The sequence below is a fragment of the Zootoca vivipara genome, chromosome 14 (genome assembly GCF_965207765.1).
Source record: "Zootoca vivipara chromosome 14, rZooViv2.hap1.1, whole genome shotgun sequence".
Lineage (NCBI taxonomy): Eukaryota > Metazoa > Chordata > Lepidosauria > Squamata > Lacertidae > Zootoca > Zootoca vivipara.
Window position 1 is genome coordinate 44,988,309 of NC_142597.1, and position 22,397 is coordinate 45,010,705.

General features: G+C 47.8%; 1 protein-coding gene across 4 annotated transcripts in view; it reads left to right on the forward strand.

The window, feature by feature from the left end:
* The first annotated feature begins 2,923 nt into the window (after positions 1-2,923).
* MYO18A (myosin XVIIIA) overlaps positions 2,924-22,397 on the forward strand; it is a 141,814-nt gene continuing 122,340 nt past the window's right edge. For all 4 annotated transcript variants that reach the window (XM_035139736.3, XM_035139745.3, XM_088657898.1 and 1 more), the window contains exons 1-2: positions 2,924-3,073; positions 12,179-13,272. In XM_035139736.3, coding sequence (XP_034995627.2) covers positions 12,271-13,272 — 1,002 coding nt within the window. In that variant the 5' untranslated portion in view covers positions 2,924-3,073; positions 12,179-12,270. The remainder of the gene's footprint in view (positions 3,074-12,178; positions 13,273-22,397) is intronic.

The following is a 22,397-nucleotide window of genomic DNA, read 5'->3' on the forward strand; positions in this document are numbered from 1 at the left end:
AACAGTTTTACTGCTCATGGGCTAGCGTCCACATCATATCAACCAACAGGAATCTGAAAGACTCTTTAAAAGAAGCATCGGTTTTGGTGGAGAACGTTGAACTTTGGAAAAGAGAACCTACTGGATGTTCAAAGGAATAGCACCTCAGTCCTAACCATGTTTACTCAGAGGTAACTCTACTGAATACCTGCAGCAGGTAAGCAGGGTTAGACTTGCAGCCTTATGTAATCTAAGCATGAGACTCAGCAGACTGCTAGCATTCTTAATTCATTCCATCCTGGTGTTCCAAAACAAAGGTGGATGTGCCTTTTGAAGCAGAGTCCACTAGAGGGCAGAAAAGTTGTTCAAATACGGTAATCATTTAAAAAGGAGAAAAGAAATCTCCCTATTATTTTAATTGAACTTGGCATCCGATAAAGAAAACAGGTCAATATGCTTTGCTATGTGGAGCAACCGTTGAAAAGTTCTCTGTGCACTTACAATAGTTTTCTGTTTGTGTGGAAAGAGAGGAGTCTATTTATTGCATTCTATGTCATGAAAATCTGTTACCTGTTAACCAAAAGAAAGAAAAGTGTCTGGAAGTCAAAGTTTTGCTTTGCAGAGAGAGCCCCCTATGGAAGTGAGTCCTTGTCAGGAGTCTGGGCATGCCACCCTCAACGCCGGCCCTGATCCAAATCCCTGCATGGGGAACAGTCAGAAAGCCTGATCAAATGAAGTGCAGGTGGGGTCTCCCTTAACAAAATGGCATGATGAGGAATGTCTGCTAGAGATTACAAGGTTTTGTTCCTAACTAATGCAGAATTCTCTGCTATCAAGTCCCTATCACAATATATGTTTCTATATTAAAATCGCCTCATATACAACAGGACCCTTGAAAACAATAGGATGCATAATGGTTGGCAGCTCTGTTTCATCAATACAGACAGTCTGCAAAAACAACACCACCACCACCCTGATAACTGAGAGTGAAACACCAGTTCATAACTTCTCTCTCAAAACAAATGTATACTTGGCTAGTTATTCTGTTTTGTACATTGATAGACCTGTTATAGCAACTCAGTCTAAAGCCGACAGTAGAGCAGGGCGCAAGAGGGGGTTGCAACAAAATGTTGCAGCGTATCATCATCTTTTAGCGAGAGGACTGCTCCTGGCCAGGGTCCCAGCCAGCCGTTTCCCCTGAGCAGGACATCCTACCCTCTCTCCCCACTCCCCTTTTCTGTTTTCTCCCCTGAAATGATACTCAGAGTTTGTTAAGGGTGCTGGGAACTACAGTTCCCATGATTCTTTGTGGGAAGGTGTGTGCTTCAAATGCTTGGTGCATACCTGTTGCAGCCTCATTTCTGTGAGCACGGAAGCACTGAGTTCACCGTTAACACACAAAAAAACCCCCCAAATAAAACAGCTGCTAGAAATATGATGCAAAAAGAATTGGGGGACAAGAATGGGGGAAAAAGAGCAGGGCTGTCCCTTTGACTGAAGAAACACGAGTGGATTAATTGTTTGAGTAGATTAACCTGCACAAGTGTTCGTGGGGATATAATTTGCGTGTGCCCAATGAAGTGTGCCTAAGATTGCAGTCTTAGTAGATGAAAGAGATGCCCCTAATGAATTGAGCAACAGGCTTCACAAAATGTTGATTAGTTTTTAATTATAGTGCTGAGAAATCCATGGGTGGCAGGCACCCTGTTAGAAAAAAAGCGTTCCTTCTCCACCCTCGCCCAGGAGGGAGTATTTCTTCTGAGATGGCGCCTGCTGTTAACATTCATTCTTATTGTGCCATCCACGCCGCTGGCACTTTACAAAGACAGGACAAGTCTCTGCCTCAAGGAGCTTACAATCCAGGGACGGGGAGAAATACTCCCTCCGCCCTCTGGACCTTACGTAAATGCATGCAGATATAACTGATGCATTAAACCTTGCGCAAGAGATGGATTAATATCACTTTAAACACTTGTCGTCTCCATATGTGTTTTTGTGTGTGTGTGAGAGAGAGACAGCAGCCATTTTGTGATGGTGCCCACAACACTTACTATATACGGATAAAAGAACTGGCACCTCTTTGTTTTTGTTTTTAATCAAAAAGGGTATTGATTACCAACAATTGAGAGTGTCCTCTTTGCCTGCCTTTTCCTCTCAGGGAAGCTAATAATAATAATAATAATAAACGATAACAAAAATGTTGCCTGAGGGAAAAGCCCTTCAGGGTGCCCAATGGGGCTTGCTTTTGCGAGGGTAATAATAACAATGTAATTAATAATGCTAATAACTCAGAAGTAAGTCCCACTAATTAATAATTTCTCAAAGGTTTTGACCCTGACTAGCTTTCCCCTCAGAGCAGCTTGCTCAAGTGTCAGTCAGGGTGCCCAAAGGGGACGACTTACTCCTGAGTAAGCGGTCCCACTTACTTGCGAGTAAGCCCCATTAGATGCCCTGACTTTCCCCCTCAAGAGAACATTTTGTCGTGGTTGTTGTTGTTGGGAACGTTATCATCATGGCCACCATTAAGAGCTTCTGTGAGGGGATAGTCAAGTCAGACGCAGAAGGGGCTTCCTAATAGGAAGAATCCCCTCAGGAAGAAGCCCTGACAAGCCGTGCCGCCTTCTCCCCACCATTATCGCCCCCAGCCCTTCATTTCAGCAGGGAGGGAGGTCTACTCTGAGTAGGACTTGGCGGGCCACCACAGCACCCATTATTATTCCCCTCTGGATCTGCGCGTGAGGGGAGGGCGGCGGCCTTGCTCGCCACGAAGCCGCTGAGAGAGACCCCGCGGCGGGAGGCCCGTGTCCCTTTCAAGGCGGGCGGTCTACTCTGAGTAGGGTCTTCCCCCCCCCCCCACCTGCCTCTTCCCCGCCTCGCCCCTCCGAGCTGGAGGGAGAAGGCCGGCCTCTTCCCGCTCCTCCTCCATCTCCTCCTCCTCCTCCTCGCCGCCGCCGCCGCCTCCTGCTCCTCCTGCTGGCGGGCTGGGCTCGCTCGATGCCGGCCCGGGAGCGGCCGCAGGAGGCGGAGGCAGCGAGCAGCCGGGACCGAAGGAGAGGCCGGGCCGGGCCTCGCCGCCATCCAGCCGCGCTGCCCGGTGAGCGAGGGAGGCGAGGGGCCGGGCGGTGGGCCCCGGAGGATGGAGGCAGGCGGAGGGGGACGCCGCCATCGCACGCTGGGGGAGGAGAAGAAGCGCCGCCGCCTCCTCCTCCTCCTCTTCGGTGTGGATGTCGCGGGCTGAGACTGAGAGCCGGTTGGGGTTGGGAGAAGGCGTGGGGCACCGTGCAAGCGCCGCTCGTGTGAAGGGAGAGACGCGTGCAGCAGCGGGATAACGCGTGTTCCCTTCCGGGTTGCATCCGGCTGACTTTCCCTCCGGGGAGGAGGCTTTCCCTCTTGGGTTGGGATGAATGGGCCTGCGTCAGCCGAGGCGCCTTCTCTGAGGAGACCCGTTGGGATCCACGGGCCTGCGCTTAGTCAGGGTGCTCCTTCATGGGCCCCGTAGTAACTTCAGTCGCTCAGCGGAGGTCTCCTCAGAGGGCACTCAATGGGCCTATGTTGGTGCCTTCATTTCAGCAAGGAATAAGGCTGGGTGCAGCCCATACACACGAGTTTGTGTGTGTTCTTTTATACACATAAACTGAGGCTCGCAAATGTAGGTCTCCTTCAGTTTTGGAATTCCTGAATTTAGGAGAGGAGTGTGTCCAGGGTTTAAAGATGCCTTGGGAATGTGCTAGGGTGGTGGTGGTTGTTTTTGAAGCAAGGTGTGTGTGTGTCACACTCAGCCTACAGGTGTGATTGCATGTCCACACAGGTAGGAGGAGGCAGGTCGTGGGTTTAAAGGTGCTTTTACGCAAAGGGTGTGCGTATTCACACACAGCGCACATACTGATGCCCCCTGTGGCAAAAGATGTCCCTCTGATTTCGAGTTCAGCTCCCCCGCCCCCATAAAGTGGCCTAGGTGTGTTGGGTGCATGGTCTTCTCTGCCTGTGAGAAGCAGGACTTGGGGAATGTGTGCATGAATGGAGTAACACAGGTAGCAGAAATCATGGTCCTTGTGTTTCTTTCCCTCATTTGCATGTGTGCACATGTTCTTTATATGCACATTCATCTGGGCGTGACCGGTAGGCAGGTCCTAGGAGTGTTTATTCGAAAGGATGCATGGAGGGTGTGTGTGTGTGTGGTTTGTTTATGGTCTAGTATCTCTCAAATATGCATTCTCTGTGTGCCTGTCAAAATATGTACCTTTCTTGTATGTACACGCACATGTGATTCCTCCCTCCAGCTTTGAACTGACCTAGGTGAGTTGCAATGTGCAGCTCTTTGCGGGTGAGATGATCTTGGGGTGACCAAACCTTGTGCTCTTTGAATAGCCAGATCCTCCAGTGTTTTGTTAAAGTGATAGTCTTTGTCTCTCTCGCACAGCAAGGAGGTGTCAGAAATCTCTCTTGCCTCCATCCCTCCATACGGCTTTGTCCATATTTCCAGGCATTTGAATTGGCCTAGGTTGCGTTGTGAGCATGTCCTGTGAAGGTAGGTGTGTGTGCATGAGAATGTTATATGGAGAGGGAATATCTAATGCTTTTTCTGTCCACGGTAAACATCCATTTGGGTGTGATTTGGAAGGCAAGCCATGGGTTTTAAAAGTGTATTGATGTGTGAGATACAGACAGGGAAGGGCTTGGCTGTCTTGCTCCCGTGCACAGAATTGTAAATTGTGCATGTTAAATGTGTCAGCTTGGACATTTAATACACACCTCTTTACCCTGGCCTTTGACACCTGGGAGATATATATTTTAGGGCCCACTTTTTTCTTTTGATCCTAATGTGTTTTAATACTGTCTTTTGTAATTGCTGTAACCTGAAGGGTGGGGGAAGAAATCTAATAATAAAAAACTGATATGAGGAGGGAAACTGTGTTTGTGCATGGACACCATACCTTGAGAGTTTGGGGTGTGTGCATATCAGTCACACCCACATGGTTTTGGTGGTGCTTTTGTGTGTGTCTACAGTGTACCACTTCTCCCCAATCTGATGTGTAACACATTCCAGGTTTGCAGAGGTTGGATACCTGTGGTTGGGTGTGCATAGCTGTTTTTTTTAGGTGGTGGGTATAGTGGTGGCTGGAGAATTATTGTGTGCACATGTATGTAAAGAATGAGGGTTGTTTCCTCCACCCCCACCCCATATCCAGGGTGGGCTGGCATCAAATCTTTGCTAGGATTGCAGTTTTTGTTTCTTAAAACAGCTGTATGCCAAGCAGTCATTCAGCAAGTGAATATTTTCTGGCTAAGAAGCAGCAATGAATGGGGTGCAGCTTTGCTTTGATGTATGCCCAATCTGTGCTTGCCTGGCTTTCTGGGGAATCTGTGCATCTGTCCTGGTATTAGAGGAGGGGCTGTAGTTCAACGGTGGATCATATGCGTTGCATGCATTAGGTCTCAGGTTCAATACCTTGTGGCATCTCCAGTAGGGCTGGGAGCAACCTCTTTCTAAAACCCCAGAGAGCTGCTGTCAGTCAGTGTCAACAATACTGAGTTAAATGGATTAATGTTCTGGTTCGGCATTAGACTGTTTCCTAACTTCCTGCGGTCCTGTCCTGTCCCGTCCGGCATCCCTGCTTGTCTCAGCCCTGCAGCTTGAAGACTGCTTCCTTTCAGACCCCCTTGACTGTTAAGATTGGCAGAGGGGGGGCCTTCTTGCTCTTTCCACTGCTCTCAGAGGTTCAGGGGGGGGGGCGGCTGGGAGAGAGCATTCTCTGTGGCAGCACACAAGCTGTGGAATGCCCTCCCCACTGAGTTGCCACTGGCACCTTCATTGTACAACTTCCATCAGTTGTTTTACATGAGTTGTAATCTTGTGTTTCTGTTGTTGTAACCCACCTTTGGACCTTATGATGAAGACTGAGTAAGAAATGAAGTAAATAATAATGATGGTAATAAATTGTAGTAATAATCCTTTAAACAACAGCAGCTGCACGTCTGGGCACAACAGTTGAGGAAGCATCAGAGTCTTAAGGTTTGCTGTGAGGCATTTAGCCCAAACCTGGGCAGGGTTTTGGAGGTTCAGTTTAGAATAGTTTCCAGGAGAATTGCAGGTGTCAGCTTTCCTCAGTGTACCTGCACTTGATGCTGGACCTTTGACTGTGGCTTGCCCTGCTCTGTCCAAGACAGGAGGCAGTAAAAGGCCTTGCTTTGTCTTGTATTAGCATTAACAACACCCTTGCAAGGACTAGGCTGTGTCACCTTTCACTTCAGAAGCCGACACGTTCCCAAGCATCTTACCAACTGCTTTGCATAGGAAGAGTCCTGCTGGATGAGGCCAGTGGCCCATCCAGCCCAGCATCGTCTTCTCACAGTGGCCAGCCAGGTGCCCACATGGGAAGCCCACAAACATGACCTGAGCACAAACAGCAGTGCTCTCTCCCAATTGTGATTCCCAGCAACTGGTCTGGGAAGCATTACTGCTTCTCTTTCACAGTATACCAAGGCAGACTATTGGTCCATCTCACTCAGTACGGTCTCTCTCTCACAGCAGCTCTCCTGGGTTTCAGGCAGCGGTTTCAGGAGCCTTCTGCATGCAGAGCAGTTGATCTGCCACTGAACTCTGGCCATATTATCCTCTCAGAGTGTAAATTCTAAAATCTGAGCTTTTCAGGGGAGTCAAAGGTGACATTTGGAAGAGTATATACAGCATGGACGTGGGGCCGGCGTTCCCTGCTGCATGCATCTATTGTTATTAATATTCTTATTACTATTTTATTTATTTATATCTCACCTTTTCCCCAGACCGGGAATCAAAGTGGCTTACACAAATTAAAATGACACCTCTTTCCTGTGATGAATTAAGGAGCTCTTGCTGATAATAATCATGTTTTATACATTTTGCAAGGCAAAACCTGGTGAGTGTACCTGTAAGATGCATGTGTTCGCAGGAGTGAATTTGTGGCCTTCACTTCCTTGCAGTTTTTCCATGCATGCTTAAAATATTTAAGGTCCATAGCAACAAGGAGGGCGGTAAAAGGCCCATGCCTGCCTCCCTTTATGGAGGAGTTACACTGATAACATTCATGTGCACAAAGCACAATGGGCCTCTGGACGGTGAAATTCTGGAAGGTGTTTTTTTTACTTCCTCTACTGTGCTGTTTGCGTTTTATAAACAGGACTGCATAAAATAATGCAAGAGGATTACATTCAGCAAATATACATGAGGTTATTGTAATTCATCTTTATTTATCTTAGGAGGGGCTGTGGGAGAGAACACCTGCTTTGTATGCACCAGGTTCTAGGTTCAATCTCTGGCATCTCTGATTTAAAAAATAACAATCCAGTAACAACTGATGGAAAAGACCCTGTCTCTCTGCCTGATATCCCAGAGAGCTGCTGCCAGTCAGAGCACAAAACGGTACCTCCTTAAACAATCTCACTTGGTATAAGGTACCTTCCGTGTTATGTTTGATTTATATCCTACTCTGCTGTTTCAAGTCAGCTGGCAATTTTGCAACTGAGGCTATTTTAGAGTTGGTTAGTTCTGGCTTCTGAAAGTGCAAAGAATGATACTTTCTGGGGTGGGCGGAGAAAACATATGGAGAAAATTGAGTCCTGCTTCTGTAATGTTCACACAGACAGTTTGGAGAGGAGTGCATAACCCTGTTTCTTCCTTTCTCTGTCAGACTCCTTTCTGTATGAATGCAATGGGAGCTGGAGAGCATTGCACCAATCAGTGGTGTAGTGGTTAGAGTGCTGGACGAGGACCTGGGAGGCCAAAGTTCAAATCACCCTATTCAGCCCTGAAGCCCAGTGGGTGTGATCCTTGGCCAGTTGCTGTCTCCCTCAGCCTGGCCTATCTCGCAAGGTTGTGAGGGTTAAATGAGCAGGGGGAGAGCCATCTACACCACCTTGAGCTGCCTTCCAATAAATAAATAAATAGAAAGACTTTTCAAGCAGGCCAGTTAAACAGAAGCAGCCGCTCACGTGAGCGAGGCCCCACTTGGGCTGCAACATTGAGCCATCTTACAGAACACCCTGTGCCCATACAGTATATACAACAAAATCCACCAGTTGTTAGAAATGTAACTTCATGGGCTTAACTGATGCCAGGTAAAGGAAATCAAGTTGGGTTCTCCTTTTATAAAAGCCTGATCATGACAAGTGAGCAGCAGAGTCCCTCCCCTGTCGCAAGACATGCAGGCGTGTCTTTGGTGGGGCTGGTTCTGGGCACCCTCTGACGTGATACGTTGGTATACTGCCTGAGTGTTAACCTTTATACAGCTGTGTTTTTAGGAGTTTTCTTTGTGCTCTGCCGAGCTGACTTAACCTCTTCCGCTCCTGCTGCGTCATAACATACCTTGCATGCTTGTTCATCTAGTGGGTGTGACCTGGACTCCCGAATCAGGGAAAGCGAGTTCTAGCCGTGGGGCGTGTGGAATGTGGGTTTCTCCTGCTCTCTCTGGCAGAGCTTGTCTCAGCCATTTATTTTCTCCTGTGCAGGCTCAGCCAGGCATAGCATTTTCTCAAGGAGCTTCCCTGGCTTTGCCAGAGCAGGTATTGATCCTCAGGCCTGGGCATATAACAGCAAGTTAAGGAATGTGCACAGACCATGAATTTAAAGCACATCCCAAATAATCTTGGGAACTCTAGATTTTAAGGGTGTTGGGAACTATAGCTCTGTGAGGGGTGAAACTACAGTTCCCAGGATTCTTTGAGGGGCACAGTAATCTGCTTTAAAGCTACTAGTGTGTACAGCCAAGGTACACAGACTTTGGACTGGCCTCCCTGGAGAGGGTGGAGTCCTCCCGGTGTGTAAATACTAGTAAATCCTCCAGCTTTTCTCACCTGCTTGGAAGGCTGGCATCCTTCACTTCGTGAAGGTGGCCTCTCAGTGGGTTAGATTTGCTTAAGCCTCCTCAGCAAAGGGTGTCAAATCCAGGTGGGGGCCTGCTCCAGGGAAGATTTCGGCTTTTGCTGATGAGCCAGAACCAAACTAGATGGCTTTTTGAAGACACTGCAGGCTTCTAATTAGCCCTGTTTGTGAGGTGCTGTCTTATCTCTCGAGCCGGTTACACTGTGTGCATGTGCCAAGCTATGGTCTGCTCTGTGTGCCGTTAGGAGGTCCCAGCGTCCAGGAAGGAGACCTTGGGTCTGTTATGTTGCCGTTTTGGGGTGGGGGAGAGGAGGAACATGCAAGTAAACCTGCAGTAAGCATTGCAAAAGCCCTGCTGGGCTGGATCAAAGGTCTGCAGGCCCAGCCTTGTGCTTGTTGATGGTGGCCTTACACAGGGCCGGCCCTACCATTAGGAACAGATCCTGGGGCAGGAAGGGATCATCATCATCATCATCAACCTCCCTTGATCAGGCTCCTCTGTTGGAGGTAGAGTTGTGTGCTAAAAGACACTCAGGAAGGTGGAGGATGCTGTTGCATTGCTGGTGTTGAAATATGATTCAGCTGCTTCTGCCAGTGGAATGGGGTGGAGGTGGTGCCACCTTAACCTTCCCTCAGGCAACATGCCTTATAGCCAGGTCAGACCAGTGGTCCATCTAGCTCAGTCTTGTCTACCCTGACTGGCAGTGGCTCTCCATGGTTTCAGGCAAGCGGTCTCTCCCAGCCCTACCCAACCCGTGACCTTCTGCACTCAAAGCAGATATTCCATTATGAGCTGCAGCCCTTCCCCTAAATATACAGATCCTAGTCTTCATGGTTCTGAATAAAGGGCTGATTTAAATAAAAACACAGGAAGCTGCCATATACTGAGTCAGACCATTTGGTCCATCTAGTTCAGTATTAATTACACTGACTGGCAGCAGTTCTCCAGGGTCTCACATGAGGGATCTATCTCTCCCAGCCCTACTTGGAGATTTACCGAGGACTGGACCTGGGACCCCTTGCACTCTGCTACTGAGCTACAACCCTTTTCAGTGGGTTTACTCTGAGTAGAACAGCACTGGGCTCCTCTTTCCCTGTAACAATTGTGTCCTAGTTTTAATGGCTACAGTGAGGAACTTGGCTGTACTGTATTTTCTGTGACCTTAGGGTTGGAGCCTTACCATTAAAATTGAAACATAATTTATCCAAGTTTCTCAAGTCTGCGACTCCTTATCTGTATGCTGGTTTAGAAGCAATTTATACTTGTTGTGTGAATGTAGCTTTAGGGGTGCCTATGGGTGTAGCCAAGGGGGAGCAAGGGGGCAGCTGCCCCCCTGGATCAAGTAAATAAACAACAAAAATATTTAACTGACGAATCACATCGGTTCTGGCCCCCCCAGTCCTAATCCCCCCACTAAATTCCTGGCTACACCCATGGGGGTGCAGCTCTGAGACAGAAATGTTCATGCATGGCATCTCTTGAACGATCTGGGGTTATAGATGAGATTCAAAGGAGACTTTCAATCCTGCCTTAAATGCTTCTTCTTAAGGGTCTCTGGTCTCGAACTAGAGATGTGAAGGCCTGGAAAAAACCCAGGGATAACCCTCAGTTTTTTCCTCCAGTCCCCCCTCCCCAAAATCTTTACTGTACATCTGTACAATCAAGCCTGTCTGGGAGGGAGAGAATGCCAGCAGGGGGCTGGGATGTTAGTTCTGTCTCCTCTTCCTAGCAGGAGGTTGCATAGCTGCAAAAATGCTGCCGCAACAGATGTGACCATTCTCTTGCTCCCACTCCACCCCAACTAAAAAGTTCATGTGCTGTAGAGCTAGAGTGGTCTCTTGCTGGTATGGCCCGCAGGGAGCGTCTCCATAGCCCTGACCACTTCGGCTCAGGGTGCATTTGGGCAAAGGAGCTCCCAAGCTCTGCTGGAGAAATGCAGAGGCGTCTGACCCCTAGAAAACCCCAGGCTGGCAGGGCTTTCCCTTGGCCTCAGAAGGGCCTCTTTTTCCTCAACAAGGGCCTTTGTGAGCATGAGGTAACTCCTGAGAATGGCCTGCTTTGAACAGAGCCCCAACCCACAAAACACTATTGGCTTTTAAGAGGTATTTAATAAGAGTGGAATGACCCTTGACAATTGGGAAAAGCCTTTTTAAAAAATATATCCAGGAATGGTGTTCTGCTGAAATAGCTTATAAACCATGTCCCTAAACTACCGTGTTTCTCATATTATAAGACATGTCTTATATTTATTTTTTCCTCAAAAAAACACACTATGGCTTATTTTCAAGGGATGTCTTATTTTTTTCCTCCTCCTCCTGCCGCGGCCGGCATTGCTGCTGCGCCTATCACTATGTCTTATTTTCGGGGTATGGCTTATATTCCTTGAATGCTTAAAATCCTGCTATGGCTTATTTTATGGGTATGTCTTAAAATATGAGAAACAGGGTATGTGTTGTTGTTTAGTCGTTTAGTCGTGTCCGACTCTTCGTGACCCCATGGACCAGAGCACGCCAGGCACTCCTGTCTTGCACTGCCTCCGGCAGTTTGGTCAGACTCATGTTCGTAGCTTCGAGAACACTGTCCAACCATCTCGTCCTCTGTTGTCCTCTTCTCCTTGTAGGTTCTCTTGAATATTACACACCTACCCACAGCCACATCATCCAATGTGGTACGATGGCTGGAGTGTTCACGCTGGACAGGATAGGGAAATTGAGTCTTAGCTAGCTGTAAAGCCCTCTGGCCAGCCTTCGGCAAGTTACTGTCTCGGCCAACCTCACAGGGTGGTTCTGAGCACAAAGCACCACTCTTTTCAGAGGAAGGGAGGGATGACAGCATCAACTCAGAGGTTTGAGGGGTGTGTGTGACCCAGGAGAAGACTTTCCCTGGCAGCTCATAAGTTGTGGAATTCCCCCTACACAGAGGTCTGTCTGGCTTCTTCACAACTGTCAGCAAATGCTGACACCTCTTTACCCTGATGTTTGAACACCTGAGATGTGTGTTTTCAGGGCCCGCTCTGTTCCTGTGTCTGTGAACTGAATTGTTGTTTAGTCATTCTGAATTGTTGTAACCCACCCTGGGATGTGCTGGTGAGCAGTGCCTAATAAATTTAGTAGCAATAATAATAACAACAGTATCAACTGATGATATACCAAGTTAATATTGAATCAACAGCTATGCCTAGTTGCCAAAATTGTATCTCATGTTCCATGTGTGTTTCATCCATGTGTAAACTAATTAGAACATTGTGTGCTTTAATATTCTCCTAAAAAGATATACTGTATGTTAATAGCACAAAAATATATTTTAGTATAGTTTTTAACACACATTTGTTTTTCTCACAGGGACGCTGGCAGGATCAAGAATTTGGAGCCGTGGGCTGTCGGATCCTGGCTGTTGTTGAACCTGGGGCACCTCCCAGGGTTAATTTCCCATCATGTTTCACCTGATGAAAAAGGACAGAGATGGGTCCCGAAGGGAGAAGAAAGAGAAGAAGGAGAAGAAGGAGCGGATGTCAGCTGCCGAGCTGAAGAGCCTGGAGGAGATGAGTATGCGCCGGGGCTTTTTCAACCTCAATCGCTCCTCCAAGAGGGATGCAAAGAACCGGCTGGAGATCTCCAACCCCATCCCCATCAAGGTGGCCAGCGGCTCCGACCTTCACCTGACTGACATCGACTCAGACAGCAACCGGGGGAGCGTGATCCTCGACTCCGGTCATCTCAGCACGGCCAGCTCCAGCGACGACCTCAAGGTGGATGACGGCAACTTCAAGGGGTCCGTGCTGCAGCGGGCAGCCAAGTTCGGCTCTCTGGCCAAGCAGAACTCACAGATGATCGTCAAGAGGTTCTCCTTCTCACAGAAGAGCCGCGACGAAAGCACTTCGGAGACATCCACCCCTTCCGAGCACTCGGCTGCCCCTTCCCCGCAGGTGGAGATGCGGACACTGGAGATGCAGCTGGCCAAGCAAGCCGTAGCCCCTGGGCCCCCGCGTCTCCCTTCCGCCTCACGGACCAGGCTGCCCGAGGTGGTCAGCAAGCGGTTCCCCGCTGAGCTGAAGCTCCCCGTGGTGGTCCCCCCTCAGCCCCCCGTGCCCAGGCAACTGGAGCTGCAGCGGCGCAACACCGGCGACTTTGGCTTCTCGCTGCGCCGCACCACCATGCTGGACAGGGCTGCTGACGGGCAGGTGTACAGGCGGGTGGTGCACTTCGCTGAACCGGGTGCCGGGACCAAAGACCTGGCCCTTGGCTTGGTGCCAGGCGACCGGCTGGTGGAGATCAATGGGCGCAATGTGGAAAACAAGTCCCGGGATGAGATTGTGGAGATGATCCGGCAGTCGGGGGAGACAGTACGCCTGAAAGTGCAGCCCATCCTAGAGCTGAGTGAGCTGAGCCACTGCTGGCTGAGGAGCGGGGAGGGCCTTCACCAAGCAGCCTTTGATGTAAGTAGCTGCTCCACTTTGGGGCACAAACAGGGTGTGTGCACTCACAGAGATGGTACACAAGGGCATTCTTGGCAGCATCCCGTGTCTTGTCTATCCGATGCAGGTACCTGTGTAAGGACACACTTCACACTGTGCATAGTTAAACTATGGAATTCACTACCGCTATATGTGCTGATGGCCACCAACTTGGATGGCTTTTAAAAGGAAATAAGATAAATCCATGAAGGATATGCCTGTCAGTGGCTACTAGCCAGGGTGGGTTTGCTCTGCCCCCAGTTTTGGAAGCACTGTGACTCTGAAAGGGTAAGTGGGGAGAGTTGCTCTTGTGCTTCCTGTAACGGGCATCTGGTTGGCCACTGTGAGAACAGGATGCTGGACTAGAGGGGCTCCCTTTGGCCTGATCCAGCAGCCAGGGTCTCTTCTGATGTTCTTATGTTCATGGAATTTGTGCTGTCATTGGTGTCTGGTGCAGGTTGATCATGATCATAGACTCAAGCCGCAGGTTGGTTGGTGTGGTTGTGACCCCGTTGCTTATTTTGTGTGGAAGAGGAAGGGGATATGTGGTGCTTATATTAGTACTATAGGGCTTGCAGAGAAGCAAAATTTCCCTTCTGGTTGGTTAGGAATGTGGGGTAGGTTAGGAGATAAATGTATCTTTCTTCAAGTATCACAAAGGATGGTGACGGTGGTTGGGAGGAAATAATAATTTATCGTTTAATAATACACATTTTCACAGTACTTTTCAAGTGTTCAATTCATAATCCTGTGACCCATATCTCTGCTGTAGGGAATATTTGGCTGTGGTTTAAATTGGGATCTTCCCAGTTTCTGATCTTGACCGTGTGTGTGTGTGTGCGCACGCACACACACACACACACACACACACTTGTGGATCTTCTGAAATATTTTAAAGGCTGAGGATGCTTTAGGAAAGTTTTCGTAGGCAGAAGTGGAAATGGTCGTGGAACGTTAGTTCTATCTGAAACAGTTATTGTGCGGATGAAATTCTCGGTGTTTTAAGAATACTTGTGGCAGAAGATGAGGGCTACCCCCAGCTTGTGTGACTTTCCCCACCAGACGGTGTGTGCCTATCCTTCTGCTTATAGTTTTGATTTTGCACCTAGGGTGGTGGAGGCAACAGTGGAGAACATAACATTAATTTCGTGTGTTTGTTTGGACTTTCTGTTCTACACATCAACTACAGTTTGTGCAATTTGGGGACATTGCTTGTTTATTCAGACATTAATATTTATTTTTCTCTTTGTGGCAAATGACCTTCAAGGTACATCTTTTTCTGCTTGAGCCAATCTACCTTTTAAGGCATTAAGTTTAACTTACTGCTACAGGTTTTGTTCTGTTATTGCTGCTTTACAAAATGGGGGTGGTGACTGTGGTCCTGCTGTCGCTGTGTTGATCCTTCCTGTGAACTCAGTTGCCCCGTGTGAGCATTGCCCCACTGAGGGATTATTGGTGTATGTGTATAAGAGAGAGAGAGAGAGAGAGAAGTTGTGGGGCAAGGATCTTTTATAACTAGCAATAAAGACTTTAAGAGTACCTGTGAAGAGGGATTAGGAGAAGCATAATGGGCAGGTGACCCATATTCTCTTGGCTGCTTGCAGAAACCTCTGTTAGTGACTTTGAGCTGGCTTGAGTGGTGTGCGTGTGTGTTTGTGTTTGTACCAATGGGGTCATTTTAAATCTCATCAAAACCCTTGAAGGCCCCTGCGAGAGTTAAGTCTGCCGCATGGCACAGAGAAGCTCACTGCATTCCTTCCTCCCATGTAGAAATAAATGCGGCCTGTCTCCAAATGGAAGGGAAACACATGGTGTTTACAGCTCTCAAGTCAAGCGTACAGTTGGGGCTGCTAAAAATTGGATGCCCGGTAAGGTGCCAATCGGGCTGATGGCCCAGGTGGTGGCAGGAAGTGTTAAGAGAATATGAGGCATACGTGGAAACTGGCAGGGCCTCTGAAGTCTCCTTAAGAGGGGAGGAAGAGATCAGTCAGAGTGGAGGAGGCCAGATGTGTCTGGGGCACAGCTGCATGTGCTGGGCAAGCAGCCTGGGTTATCATGGTAGTCCTAGGCGCCCTCCACTCTCCTCCCGGGGGCAGTTCTGGGTGCTTCTACTTCCCCGCAGCAGCAGAGGGCCTTGAAGAAGCTCCCTGTGGCGGTCAAGGGCCTTAAAATGTAAAGCAGCAGTAATTTAATAAAAAATATTAAATCAACTTCCATATAATATATTTTCAACTAATTTAAGAGTAGTTGGGGAAATCCAGCCAGATGGGCGGGGTAGAAATAAGAAATTGTTGTTGTTGTTTAAGTGATACCGAACCATTTCAGCATAAGGTAGCCAGCTAAATCTCCCCACAAAGCCCACTAATCTTTCCCTTTTTATCAAAGGGAGGCAGGGAGGGCAAGCAAGCAAAAAGATAGTCTCCTTTAAATGAATGAATGAATGAATAAATAATAAAATCTTCCTTTTTGATATGGAGGAAAGCTATTTAGGGGGAACCAACAACATAAACACCACCAGAAAATAAAAACAAAAACATTCCCCCCCCTCTTTTTTTCTAAAAGAAAGAAGAAATATGTGCTTTTCAGTTCTTCGTTTGCGTTCCTTGTTTACTTTGCCGCTGGATCCTTGATTGTCGTTCACCAGTATATTGTCTTGTTGAAACATTTATCACGATGTTATTTCAATACTGGTATTCAAAGGTATGGAAATTTATTGCACAGCCCTAATGGCTTTAAAAGAGGATTGGACAAATTCATGGAGGAGACGGCTGTCAATGGCTGCTATCCACAATGGCTCTGCTCTTCCTGCATGGTTGGAGGCAGCAAAGCTTCTGAATACCAGTTGCTAGAAACAGCAGGAGGGGAGAGTTGCTCTTGTGCTCGAATCCTGCTTGCGGGTTTCTCATGGGGGCATCTGGGTGGCCACTGTGAGAAGAGGATGCTGGACTAGATGAACCACTGGCCTGATCCAGCAGACACTTCTGATATTCGTATGTTATCTTCTTATACTGTAGAATGCAGTATCTCACAAGGAATTTAGTGCCCTGTGAATGTGTTGTCTGTTAATGAAATAATAATAATTACTACGGTAGCCACTCATGAGGCTTCTTTAGGTGCCACTTCAGCTTGTTCACTAGCAGAAGAGCATCAAGCTGTCTGGCTGCTGGGAGTTCTCTCTGAAGAGGGTGCCTGCGTGAGAACATCTTCCAACAGATCTGGATATACGAGCTGCTCACCTCCTTCTTATTACATGCCAACGTCTATGCAGCTGCTATGTTTCTTCATTTTCCTTGTAGAAGTTGAGAGCTAATAGGGATAAATAGATAGATAAACAGAGAGAAGAGAACATGCAGCTCACCTTTCTTGGGGCATTAAGCCTGGATTCCTGCTTCCTCCCTGTCACAGTGGCCGGAGTGGACTACTTCAGAGTAACGACGCTACGCAGCTCTGCATTTTATTCTTTTATTGGTGCTGCGTATTTACAGTGCTCAAGTCATTGCTATTTACACGGAGCGATGTTGTCAGTCGGTTTCAGAACCTCCTAATGGCTTTTGGCGCGTCTTTCTCCAACACAAAAGCTTTGGCAGACCCATCCTCTTGCCCCTCCTCTTCCTGCGTAATTCTGGAGTTGGGGGGATGGGTCTTCCCCCCTTACTTGCCCCTTCCTGTCCCACCTGGGACCCTGGCTCCTCTACCTTGCCTGAGCCTCGGACACGACTTCCTGCTTCCCCACTGGAATCGGAACTCTCCCTGCTTTCCCCTTTGCTCGGGGACGGGCTTGAACTCAGGAGGGGAGGGACTTCGCGATATCCCCTGTCCCTCACATCCACCCCCCTCCCAAGCTCTCCTTCACCCCTCCCCAGGCCCCCCCCATGTGTCGGTGACGACTGGAAGCCTAAAAACTCGGTGCTCTCCGAGCCCGTTGGTGTGAACACCTCCCCCCAGTCCTGCGAGCCCCCCCCTTCCGCCTCTGACACGCTCATCCCGGCAACTCCAAAGTAGCCCAAAAATGATTAGGAGGTTGCTGTCACAGTGGCCGGAGTGGACTACTTCAGAGTAACGACGCTACGCAGCTCTGCATTTTATTCTTTTATTGGTGCTGCGTATTTACAGTGCTCAAGTCATTGCTATTTACACGGAGCGATGTTGTCAGTCGGTTTCAGAACCTCCTAATGGCTTTTGGCGCGTCTTTCTCCAACACAAAAGCTTTGGCAGACCCATCCTCTTGCCCCTCCTCTTCCTGCGTAATTCTGGAGTTGGGGGGATGGGTCTTCCCCCCTTACTTGCCCCTTCCTGTCCCACCTGGGACCCTGGCTCCTCTACCTTGCCTGAGCCTCGGACACGACTTCCTGCTTCCCCACTGGAATCGGAACTCTCCCTGCTTTCCCCTTTGCTCGGGACGGGCTTGAACTCAGGAGGGGAGGGACTTCGCGATATCCCCTGTCCCTCACACTCCCCTTCACAAAACAGAAATGCAAGCCAGGATGGCGAATAAGCCAACAGCAGAGCTCTGAGACTGCCCTGGATCAACCAGGGAAGATGTTGAAAGCAAATCCCGGAAGTGTGAATGCAAAGTCCAGAATGCAGCAGCAAGCATTTCAGTAGGGTGGTTAGGCTTACGTGAGCTTCTCTTTCAGTCAGTAATAGAATTTTGGTTGGCTGTTCCCCACAAGGCTCCAGTTAACCGCATTTTGCAGACCTATTTTCATTATAAGTCCTCTTATACCTCTTTAGCAGCCATGGCTTCCTCCAAAGAATCCTGGGAGCAGTAGTTTGCTAAGAGTGCTGGGGGTTGTCACTCTGTGAGGGTCTCCTGACACCTCTCAGCATCCTTAACAAACTACACTTCCCAGCATTCTCTGAGGGATGCCATGACCATTAGTGGTATAAAAGTGCTTTAAATGTACAGTGGTGCCTCGCTAGACGAAATTAATTCGTTCCATGGGTCTTTTCTTATAGCGAAAAATCCGTCTAGCGAATCCCATAGGAATGCACTGAATTTTTTTTGACTTTTTTGCCCATAGGAACGCATTAATTGAATTTCAATGCATTCCTGTGGGAAACCGGGATTCGCTAGACGAATTTTTCGTAAAACGCATTCGTCTAGCGAGGCAACCTCCGCTCGAAAAATCCTTTCGTTAAACGGAAATTTTGTTAAGCAGGGCATTCGTTAAGCGAGGCACCACTGTATGTCTTGGGGGTGACCTGCATCTCCCTTAGTAGGTGGGTTACAGTCAGCATCAGGCCTGCCTCTTCCCTCCAAGCCCCTTTTTCCTTTCCTACCAGTCAGTCAAAGTCCCATCAGCTTTCTCTTGGCTTTGTTGTGGCTCTGGGAGCCCCAGTTACCCCTGCTAAGATTTCCCATACCTCATGTAAGCTCATGTAATGAGTAGCATAAGGAGCATTGTAAAGGAACCAGTCAGTCATGTTACGATCATTATAGAGCCAAATTGTTTGTATGAACATGCCCTTGTTGTCTGGAAACAAATCGAGTGTTGACGTTAGCTCCCAAAGGGCTCCTTGGCTTTCTCCTGTCTTGAGGGAGGAAAGGCTGTGAAGCCCAAGCTCCTTCCTTTTTAAGATTGTGCTCTTCCTCTCGTTCCTTCTCCCTAGACCCTTTCCCTACAAGCTGTTCACTGATTCTGTGTTTCAGGGATCCCAGCACGGGAAAAGTGCATTTGGAAGGAGCCGACAGTTCCTTGCTGGGCTTGTCTTGCTAATGCTTGAGCTTGTTTCTCTGCACAGGCCTCTGGGGAACCAAATTAATTTGGAGTTGGGTGAACATGTAAGGTGCCTGTGGAGCATTTCAAAAGGCTTATGGAGAAGTTTTAAGAAAAGGATATAATTGCTGCTCCCTCGCCTCCCCTTTCCTTGGTGCTTTTATGGGTTATTGTTTAATTTATTGTTTTATCTGTTATGTTTGTTTAATAGTGGAGCAAGACTTTATTTTGATGTGTTTATTATTGGGGTTGTTAATTTTGATTTAGTTCAGTACTGGTTATGTGTTAAGCCTGTATTATTTGTAAGATTGAATTTGTCCAATGTTTGTTGATTTTTTTCTTGATTTATATTTTTTGTGACTCCCCCTCCTTGTGTATTTTAATAAGTTAGAGTTTTCTGTGAGTTTCTTTGCACACTGTTTTATTGTGGAAAAAGTGACATTTTCTTTATCTGCACTTTTTATAAAACACTATATAAATTGAAGAAAGGCAGGGTGTGAATTGAATAGATTAGTGAACGAACACCAGGCTTTAGGATTCTGTTTTCCCTAATGCATCTCCTGGCCTCAGCAGTTGTAAGCAAATATAATAACTCTTGTTAGGGGGTGGCTGCTGTTGTGGGCAGCAGACGTGTATGTACGTCTTGGGGGGAGGGCCAATAGCTCAGTCAAAGAGCACCTGCTTTGCTTGCAGAAGGTACCAGGTTCAATCCCTGGCATCTCCAGGGAGGGATGGGAGAGATTCCCGCCCAAAACCCTGGAGACCTGCTGCCAGCCGGTGTCGGCAACACTGAGCTAGATGGGCCAATGATCCAATAAAGCATAAGGCAGCTTCCTGTGTATATTTGTGTGTTTGTGTATTTAGAGTGTGAGAAAGAGATAGAGAATTGATTCCTGCTTGGTGTCACATGAGTGGCACCTGAGCTCTTGTGGTCAGTGGTGCTTAATCCAGTTGGAAGTCTTGAGTCTCAAAGGTCCCAGGAAAAGCCACAGAGAAAGAGAGAGGTGAAATGTGAATTTCCTTCCTCCTGTGTCCAGAAGGGCAGCATTCACAAACCTTTCATGCAGAATGTGTACTTTACAAATTGGGGGTGCTGGGCAGTTCTGGTGGCTCTGATCCCAACCCTTGCTCCTTTTTTTCTGGAACATGGTAGGCTGGTGATGAACAGCACCTGCCTTTATTGAGATGATGATGAGGTCAGCCACACTGAAACAATGTCCAGCACTCACGAGCATGACAGCCGCCCTCCCATCCCTCCTCCGCTAACAAAGCAGTTCTGCAGAGGACACAGGCGCTTGTTGTGTGGAGGGATGGAGGGGGAGCAGGAATACTCTGCACCAGAGGGTAATGCAGCCTCCCAAGGATGGTCATGTCTGCCCCCTCCCCTTTCTCCCCCCCCTCTCCCTCTCCCTCACTCTCCCCACCCCACTCCATTACCTTCCAGCTCACTGAAGCACTGCTGCATAACTGCAGGCAACAGGCGTCCCTTTGTCCTGGCCATAGGCAGCCACCCTGAAAGAGGGCTCTTTGTAGTTTTTCCATCTATCATCTTATTGACCCCATTGACACTATGGTTGGGATCCTCCAGTAAGTGAACAGCTCTGTAGTGAACCGTCATGGACTCTGCCATTTCAGAGTACAGGTGGAGGTGTCACTCCCCCTCCCCCATTTTATAAAAATCTCTGCAAGCAACAAACTTGTTAGGATCAGGCCCAACTCTTTCTCCCTGCTTGTGGGAAGGCCACACCCACCCATACATTGAAAGCACGGGGCTTCCCTCAAAGAGTCCTGGGAACTATAGTTGGTCAAGCATGCTGGGAATTGTAGTTCTGAGGGGTAAATTACAGTTCCCATAATTATTTTGGGGGTAGGGCGGAAAGCCATGTGCTTTCTTTCTTTTTTTTAAAAAAAATACTTTATTGTTTAAAATAATACAAAACATAACATATATGTGATATAAGTACAACACAAATTCTTCTTCTCGTCGAATTATATACAGAAAAAGTACGAAAAACAAAATACATAATTCAAAATAAATTCTTCTTCGCAGAAAGCTATGTGCTTTCAATATATTGTGTGGATATGAACAAAGTTGTTGGAAGGGAGTGGACCGTCCTTCATTGGAGGTTTCTAAACAAAAGTTGAATGGACATCTGGCAGGGATTCTTTAGCTGTGATTCCTGCATTGCAGGGGGTGAGAGTAGATGACCGCTGGGATCCCTTCCAACTCTACAGTTCTGTGATTCTAATTATTATTTTTTAACCATTGGAAGATTTGGAAATGCCTTCCCTATAGGCACCTGTTTGGGAATTATGCACAGCTCTCTCTGTTATTTTATCTAACTTTATGGGTGCTTGGGATCTGATCAGCCGTGTGTGTGTGTGGCTTCATATCCTGATTGGAACTATCCTTCTGGGCCCATGGAGCTTGTGTGGAAGAGTCCTCACCGTTGCCTCTTGTTGGGTGTAGTTCTTTGGGAGGTCTTGCTTCTCCTCTTGGCAAAAGAACCATGCCCTCTAATACCGGTAAGTGGCAAGGAGCAGTGAGCTGGAAGCATTGCCAGTGCTTGGGTGGCTTACTCACAGTCTGGATGGCTGGTTTGTCAAGGGTGAGTTGGAGCTGAGCAATGACTTCCTGGCCCTAGTCCAGCTGTCTTTTCCCTCCATGAATTAGCAATTAGCTGCCCTGCCTAATGATGTGAAAGGAGCCTCCTGCCCTGGGGGGCAGATTAGGAAGCTTCCTCCAGCCAGTGCTAAAGGAGTGAAGGTGCTCCAGTAACAGTAATATTTTAAATGGGTTGTTTAAAAACAGGGATGTAAGAAGGCAGCAATTTCCAATCATCATAATCAGCACTGCTTCCATTATGCTGCAGTTTGGTTTCCACTGAATGCAACATCATTCGTCTCACTGTCCACTATTTAAAGCAAGTTACACTAGCCTGATCCAACATCCAGGCTTTTCTGATGCTCTTACAACTTTCTGCCAGCTGTTATCCTAATGATATGTAGTGGTAAAACCTGAATTTGCATCCTTTTCTCTCACCCTCTGTATTCACTCTGTTATTGACTTCCAGTTTCCTTGATAGGCGTCTGTCTTCTCTTTCTGCCATTATTCTCTTCCTGACTGCTTTGAGCAGTGGAGCAATGCGCAAATACATATATTTTTAGTTATAGCGCTCCCCTCCTTCTTTTGCATAGCTGGCTCTTTGCTTATTCATATTGATTTGGAGGGTGTATTTTTAATATATTGTGGGCAGTCTTGTCAGCATTCACTCTGTGGTATGATTCCAGCCCCCACCCTCCCTTTCTATTATTTTATCCTGTGCAGGGCCTAGATTTCTCAGGTTTTGTAATATGAAGAAGAGGTATTTCTGGTCAATGCTGTTT